At 50.9% G+C, this 8,460-nt stretch overlaps 2 protein-coding genes across 2 annotated transcripts; one reads left to right on the top strand and one right to left on the bottom strand.

The window, feature by feature from the left end:
• Positions 1-2,628: 2,628 nt before the first annotated feature.
• Positions 2,629-4,086, top strand: BGZ61DRAFT_454415 (uncharacterized protein). Its single transcript, XM_046246219.1, has one exon. It carries the CDS (start codon positions 2,658-2,660, stop codon positions 3,726-3,728), a length of 1,071 nt encoding a protein of 356 aa, XP_046102784.1. The 5' UTR covers positions 2,629-2,657; the 3' UTR covers positions 3,729-4,086.
• A 1,279-nt stretch (positions 4,087-5,365) lies between these two features.
• BGZ61DRAFT_533937 (uncharacterized protein) lies at positions 5,366-5,986 on the bottom strand (the record flags this gene model as incomplete). Its single annotated transcript, XM_046254077.1, has 4 exons — positions 5,366-5,510; positions 5,568-5,732; positions 5,807-5,892; positions 5,945-5,986. The coding sequence occupies 4 exons, from the start codon at positions 5,984-5,986 to the stop codon at positions 5,366-5,368; spliced, it is 438 nt and encodes a 145-aa protein (XP_046102783.1).
• Positions 5,987-8,460: the final 2,474 nt, after the last annotated feature.

Genomic DNA, 8,460 nt, shown 5'->3' with positions numbered 1-8,460 from the left:
CGGAGGAAACAGAACAAGCAAGCAAATTAACCCAAGACACGCGCTCGCTGCATCGGGTACCTGAGCGGCCCAAGCAAGTTCTCCTGCGTCCGTCCACCGTAAGACACGGCACCGCAGCAGCCGCGCCGCCGCACTTCAGGGTCGAACTGGTTCACGACTCAGAAGAAGTGAGCACGACCTGAAGCACGACCCGGAGGGGGCGGCGGGGGGGAGGATTCTGTCATTGTCATTGTCATTGTCATGGTTTGCCAACTGTCGTATCCGAGCCTCTTGGCTCTTGGCCTCTTGGCCTCTTGGCTCTCGGGTCAACCGGGGCCGCCCAGAGCAATTGCTCACCAGTCGCACTCACACAATCCCCAGGATCGACAGACATCAGCAGGTCCGGCAGTGGATCAATCCTGGTCTATGGCGTTTGGTTTTATTTTCAGCTGCAGCTCCGCCATGGCCCATCCAACCGGCTTTGTCGAAACAAAAGGAAGTCGCCGTTCTATTGATTGATTGCTCGCCCTACTGCAAGACGAGAGATGCACGCACGAGATGCACCTCCTCACGCCTTCATGCCCAACGACGTCGTCGACTGCGCAAAAGCCATTGAGTCAGCTCGTAAGCTTAAACAGAACTGGTTTTTTTTAGGCCAAACGGGTTCGTGGCGTTCACATCCGCGCATGATTGCCACCCACTCGTGCAAAACGGCCGCCCAATACGATGCCCTCAGCTTGCACTTCTTTGTGGTGTTTCTGAGGCTGAGTAGGCCCATGACCCGGCGCCATTGGCTGCAGCCCCGCATCGTGACGGATGACGACATGTTGCGGCTTCTCACGACCTATTGAATCGAGGTTGCAAGCAGCCTGAATCTAATCTTTCCATCATGACTTGATCCGCGGAGCCCGCTTACACACACTGACCGTCGGCCCATTTTGAAGCTTATTTGTAACCTATTTGCTCAAGCATGATGCGGTGAATATGCACTACAAGCGGTGCTCTCTCCATTCCGAGAGCGAGGAAAAATGCGACATCGTACCGCACAGTCGCAGCGCAACCCATGCTCAATCGCAAGGGCATGAAACAACGTAATCTCTGTATACGATGACAGCAGCAAGCAACCGTCGCTACCGAGCATCACTCAAGGGGACAATAGCCATCATCATCATGGTATTGACAATTGGCCATGAGGCTTCCAATTCTATCTATAGAGCCCAATTCCCAGGCCGACCCTAGCGTATCGCCCACGCCAAGAATAGGGCTGCGCTTCTGAGCTGGGCGGTTAACTTACGGTCTCTCCCGCCGGACAATAAAGGCACTACCCGCCGCGGTCGTCCACCACGAGGCCAAGCCTTGAGCTGGCAGCTGACATTACGGTGAGGCTCATTGGGCCTGTCTCAACGTATCATTCATTCATTTTGGCGACGGAACTGTTCCGTGGTTAACGCAGTTCTCAGGTGACTCCATGTCGCTTCCTCGCGACGAGGTCCAGTAGAAGTGCAGATGGTTATTGTCGGGCCAGACTGAATGTCAGCTGATGAGTAGCCCTAAGATGATCCAACCAGTCAATGGCGTGTTTGGGGGGAGAGAATCTCACCGTGATTGTCCTTCTTCCCAAGCTAAACCAGCCATTCGCAGTCGAAGTATCCGTACTACGTAGCAATCTAGTCTCCACAACCAACGGATCTCACGGCTATCTTGGACAATCTGGGGAATCGCAGGCTGTAGGGGGCGCAGCCTCACAAGGCCCAGGGGACAAATGCCGTCTAGCACAGTGGAGTCGATCCCCTGAGCAGCACGCACTGCGACCGCTGTGACCACTGCGACCACTGTGGGGACAGCAATTAGGTACACGGCCAAAGGACTGCTGTGGCCGTCGCGTACGGCGTCCTCACCACGTACTAACGCTAGGCACGGTGAGCCGACATTGGCGTCAAGGTGCCGCCGAACCTCAACCAACTGTCGGTGGCAAATAGGGGGGGCAATATTGCGGAAATGACTGTCTTCTAGCCCCGAAACTCGCCGTTGAGCTGGTCTGGAAAGGGGAAATTGCGAAACGAGCTAAGTTTTTTGCTGAGTCGCGCAAGCTAGCCTCATGCGTCGTGCACCGGAAATCACCTACCCTGTATCAATAATTATCCGACGGATTTTGTGACTATACCGTTCCAAGCTGCCTTTTTAACCGCAATGGTAAAATGGGATGCTTTTACTTTGCAACCATACAGCACGAAGACTATCACCACCAGCATCCCGGTTTGAAGTGAAGACTGCAGCCGTAGAATGAGACGTGATGAATAATATTTGACGTGTACATATTCTTTAAAATCGCTGACGATGAATGAAATACCGCCAGCCAAAAAAAATGTCACAGTCACACACAACCTTCACTGAAAGATTCACGCACGCTTGAACTGACATGTACTATATTCATCAGGCGACCAACCATCAATCAACAACCAACAGCCTTTCGAACATTCGAGCATAGATATCGACCCCGCACTTCTGCCTAAATCCTCAGGATGAAACTACCTTTAAGATGCAAGTTGTGACGTGAATACTTTCAACTGCGTCATTCATTCATCTCTATCAGACCAGATCCATCAGACAGCATCCATCAGACAGCATCCATCAGACAGCATCCATCAGACAGCATCCATCAGACAGCATCCACCAACATGTCGTCACCAGAACCCTCCAACCAGATCCTCTCGGGCCCTGAAGCACCGCAAGACAACTCGCCACTCTTCAGCCTCTTGCCCCCAGAGGTGCGCAGCCAGATTTTCTCCTACGCACTCATGGACTACCCGGATCCCTCGCCAAAAAAGCGCTACAAGGATTGGACCATCTATAAGAGGCCAACATACTCTGCGCCGCGCATGAATGATACCCGACTGCTGCGAACCTGCCGCGCCGTCTATCGCGAGTGTTGGTTCATGCCCTTTGTTCTCAAGGAGCACACGCACTGGATCGGCCATGAAGACCGCGCCCCACCCCACTACCAAGCGGACCAGGCCATCAATAAGTTTACTGAGACGCTCAAGCAGATCGTCGAGCAGCAGGGCGGTAAAGACATTGAGGTTGAAAGGCTACGGGTGTTTGCGCAGATGTGGAAGCTGGAGCAGGGAGGCCTCGCCGATGTGCTGAAGCTTCCCCATCTGAACCCTCGCACCGTGACGCTTACCATCCGCCACGCCGACTGGTGGTGGTGGGAGAACGACGAGCCGTTGCGCTTCGAGGGCCAGTGGATTAAGGCTGTTAATGAAACACTGCGTCCCAGCGTGCGGGAGGTATGCATTGAGATTGAATCCGTCCTGCGGAAGAAGATCCAGATCAACGCCATCGCAACGCAGATGATTGAACGCTGGTCCTTCAAGAGAACAGACGGCGTCGTCCTGTACCCCGAGGCGACTGGCGGAAGCATAACAGGAGACATCTGGACTGGGTCGAGCTGTTGGCAAAAGAACAGATGGACCCGGGATGAGACGGAGCCCGGCAAGATCCAGTACTACATCTTGTCCGTAAGGTTTCGGCCGGAGCCCGAAATTGAACGACGCGGCGGAAGGATCGACGACGTGGCCAGAAACTTTGCCGAAAACGACATCTTCGATGCGGAAAAAATGAGGCTGGATCTGCCGAGGCTGCCGAACCTGGGCTATCCTCCGTTTTCCATACTTGAAACTATGCATTGGGAATCTCCAGACGAGTCTGAAGAAGAAGGCGCCGAGTCCTCGGATGAGGGATTGTAAGGTCGGAGAGATGTGGATGAGGGTAACGAGTTTTCAGGTTCAGATTGATAGGGAGGAAAGCATGGTCGTCACGAAATACAAAACTATGTCCTAATTTCTCGTCAACACACTGCTCAGAGCAACGTAGATATACGAGATATACGACGCCTTTATTTAACAGGAACCGTGTCTCCATTCTCCTCTTAAAATTAATCCATCAATGCAACATTTCAATAGATGTGTATCAAAATATCGAGGTATTGATACCGAACAGCTCGGATAGCTTTGGCTAGTAACGCCTCCGACTTTCACTTAGGTAGAACGTACTGCTTGATTCCGCAAACAAGATAGAGCACAGCGGCCAATATTGATACCGCCAGTCCTGCAATCCCACCCATCCGGTCGGCCTCTCTTATTTTCACTGGTCCACCTGGAACCTGCAGGACCAATAGCTAGCCTAGAAAGTCTTGAATACAAACACCGTATTAGCTTGAGATTTTCACTGGTCTGCCAGAGAGCAGCCTGAGAGTTGCTTGGTGTGTTGCAAGTTGGGGTTGAGCAGCCTTGGCCTTGTTGGAGTTTCTATCGCAATTCCCATAAAATATATCGTAAAATACCGCCAGCCCTTTTCATTCGAACCGAGAAGGGGTCTGTTCTGGGAGAGTACTCGGAAGGCGTTCACCATGATTGATGACTGAGAGGCTCGGTGAACATGAGGCTAAACATAGCTCAAACAACGCCAGAAAAAAAAAGTTTGCAACTTTGGACAATGATATGGAGAGAGAGGATATGATATCGAGTTAGAAACACTCACCCTCTGCCGAATCCCTTGATATCACTTGATTCATCGTTGATTTGGGAAATGGTATCGCGCGGTTTGTTACGTCTTTAGTATAGATGACCTATACATTGTTAGCTAAATATCTCCTTAGTTTAGGAGCAAGGGCAGTAATTACTCGAACCATGGGAAAGGCTTGGTGATGCCAGGGGACCCTGATGATAGGATGAATACTGAAGATGCATGGGTGGTCAGGCTATCGAAGATGTAATGTGATATATCGCTTATCTAGAACAAAGGCGACAACATAATCTGATGAACATTTCAACGACTTGAAAAGCCGAGCAGTCAATTTTGGACTATTGAGCCACTAGAATCGCTGGCATTTACTGGGCTGCCTTAGTTGACATTGTGCTACGTTTTGACACCGCATGAAGATTCAGCTGAGACTTGCGGTGTCGCATTGACAAAACCTTGCATTTTGACACCACAGCGACTTTTCCCTCACCAAAGAGTAAATATCGGTAAGTCTGGCTGTCTGGTTTGCATCACAGGAGGATTGAAGGCATTCCATATCCCCAGACTAGCGTCAAGGATGCTCTTGTGTCTTCTCAATTTGGAAACTATTGACCATTATGATGAGGTAGCGTTCAATCACGCATGGAAGTGCCATAGAACGGTTGAATAGCTGGAGGTTGCACACATTGTACAACTGGACACTCAAGAGGTTGGTAGTTCAGAGGCATACGTCCCCCTGTGAACAGCTCGTATTGCGGGAGTGAGCAGGATTCTGCGGGTATGACAGTAAGAGGCATCATGAGTTGAACGTTGTCTGACATCAATATAATAGAATATGCATTGAGGCTAGAGTATCTCATCTCTACAGGAACCGCTTGGTTTTCCAAACAAGGTAGAGATAATCACCACCTCGACCATTGTTAATATCTGTGGTCATGCCATTCCAGCCATTAGGAGGGTCGGATTGTTTGTCATCAGATCTCCAAAGAGCAACGTCTGTGATTTTTCTATCGTGGATATAAGTTTAGTTCTGGAAAAGCTGCGGGAAAATGGGAGAGTCTTACGTGCGGTCCGCCTCGTTGTTAGACCACTTGAGAAAGCGATAGTGACCACCAGCTCCCTTGGCTAGATCCTTGCTAACGCCGTCATCGTCGCCGCGAATCTCGACCCAGATGTTGTTCACAGTAGCTGCTGGGGAGTTGGCCCGATGGACACGAAGCCAGACGTAACTAAGCACAGGAGTTAACAACGTCATGACGGTAAGACGAAGGAAGATGGCATAGGGTGAAGGAGAAACACGTACCTGCCGCCTTGGCCTTTGTTGATATCAGCAGAGTTGCCATTGATTTCACCGACGGTGTTGGCGGGCTGGTCGTCGTCGTAGAGAACCTGTTGGATGTCAGTTGGATGCATCGCTCGAGTAGAGGTGAGAAAGGGGCACCTCAATCGAGCTGACAAAATCTGCGACGTTGCTGGAAGACATGATGTAGAATGGAGAATGAAGACGATGTAGTAGATGATTATCTGGACCATGACACGTTGGTGGCTTTGAAGCTGGGCTTTATACTGCGCATCTGAATCGAGACCTGTTCAATAGTGGCAGTCGTGGATGGTGGCTAGCTGAGCTATTGGTTCTAGACCTGATGTAGCAGAGACTATTGGCATTCCTAGAGCGACCTATGCAACGCAGCTGAACTATTGTATTATCTGCATACAACTTGACTTCAGCTGAGGACCGACGCGCCGCATGACACCGGATGGGTCGCTTGGCGGAGACGCTCATGCTGCGATATGGGGAGTGTGAATATGTTCCACGCCTCACGAGTTGCGGATCCCCTGATATGCGCTCAGGTTTTAGTGGACGACCGCTGTGGTGCAGTGGATGACCGCTGTGGCTCAGCAGCGACAACTGCTAGCGGCCCACCTCTCGGCCCCCCGCGGCTGAAGAGGATAAATTGTAGACGCATACACTATAACCATCTATCAAAATCGTACAGTGTGAGGTGTCAGTGGAATTCTCCTGCCATTGGGATTATTATCGTTCAAAATACACACGGGCAGTGAGAACTTCAGTTGGCATCCCCGCGCTATTCTACTCCTCACTAAATACCGCGTGATGGTCTGGAATCTGGATAAGCTGGGCACTGGGCAGATCGTCCGCACTAGACGCCTTCAGCCCCAGCGCTAACCATGAACATGGCATCATGGGGACATTGTACGAGATCTATTCTTGCCTAGACTTGTACCTCGGCCGCATCTGGACCATAAATTGAAAACCGGCGTTCAGAATGGACTAGATCCCACGTTCTGGACGTCCCCACAGCTCAATAGCCTCACTACATATTCACGCTTGGTCCTCTTTTGGCGTGTGCTTGGTCTCGTCCTTCAATAGTTCAGCCAGCCCCGTGTTTACTAACTGCCCTTGGCATGCAGCTAGCGCCACATCAATGCGGATTTAGGGAGGGCTTTGGATCAGACAAAGCTGAGATTCCCGGTATTTCCATGGGCCATGCTATCTATTCGTTGGGTAGCTGAGCTTAACGGTGAAAAGGTTACGGGCGGGACACATCCAGGCTGCTCATTGTGGCTCGGCCGAGAGTCCATACTGTGGTTGATGGACAAGTTTGGAAGGGTGCCGGAAGTGCCACCTGGAATCTGGGCAAACACTGACATGTTTGGCAAGGCAAGACCAGTCGAAAATCCAGCGCTCAAGGACGGCGAGATGGCGTCGTTCAATGGCCGCCTTATGCCAACTGGCAACGTAACAGACCATCACTGCGCGAAACGTGCAACTAATTTATACTCGAAATATCTTGATGAAATAAGGAGCCCGAGTCTCATCATTGCAGACGACCTCTGAAAATCCATTCCTTCTTCAAATTGGAAATGATGCCGAGGTCTCAAAACTGGCCGGAAACATGAAGCCACATTCGTTGACGCCTGAAAAGGATTAATCGCAATCTTTTTTAATTGCAGCTCGATTATTCCGTCGAGTTTAACATTAGGATGAGCGACAGAAATTCCGGGGAGAAGGACAACAGTGCCTTTACAGTTTTATGATCGTCCATTCTCACTTCCACGGTGCAGGGGCTTGACAGTCCGCTTTCCGGGGATTTCTACCCGTGTACCTGCACAAGCTAACCTGCTCCAGGGACGTGAGAACCAGACGCCCGAAATCTGGGGATGGTCTAGGGCAGCCGGAACCATGTGGCTTGGGTAACGAAGTAGTAGCCGTGGGTCTGGACCACGAGACGTTAGTTTGTGAGCTGATACTTCCTAAGGTGGAAATTTTCGTCCCATCAACTTATCGGGGAGCGAAACGCCCCTGAAATGGCTAGAAATCATGCATGAATACGACAACGTCATAACTACACCATACTCTGGTGACAAGGTTTATTGTCAGCATTTGGAACACACTTGGCTTCATTGGCGGGCTCTGGAGACGCGTGGCCACTGACGCAAGTATCTGTCTGCATATGACGAGACCCTTCCACCATCAGTTATCCTATGTTTCTGTGTAACACAGAGCCACAAGGGGGCCTTGGTTATCTTTAGCGTGTGACAGGAACCGGCGTGTTAGGCATCTCCGTGGCGATCTCAAGCTCAGATGCGAGCAATCTGACATAAACTCCGGCCTAACGACGCACGAAACAGTTTTCAGACCATCCTGTCGGTAAACTGCGGCTTCTGTCAGGGCCGGGGCCCGCCTTAGGCTTGTTGCCTCAATCAGCCACAAAGTTTATGTTCTGCTCGAAGGCTGTGTCTACGAATGCGCATGTGGTGGGTGTTCTTGGAATCCATCAGTCGGTAGAGACAACTCACCTCTACATCTTGCCTGATAGACGCGAATCAATACTAATGTAGCGAACAGTCGAATAACGCGGTGCAAAAAGTTCTTAATTATCTTTCCATCAGCCGAGAATAGCCTCTTATCACGGGTACACCAACGTGGACCCC

Source organism: Ilyonectria robusta, assembly GCF_021365365.1.
Source record: "Ilyonectria robusta strain PMI_751 chromosome Unknown BGZ61scaffold_13, whole genome shotgun sequence".
NCBI lineage: Eukaryota > Fungi > Ascomycota > Sordariomycetes > Hypocreales > Nectriaceae > Ilyonectria > Ilyonectria robusta.
Note: the sequence above shows the minus strand (reverse complement) of the source record. Positions and strands in the feature narration are given on the sequence as shown.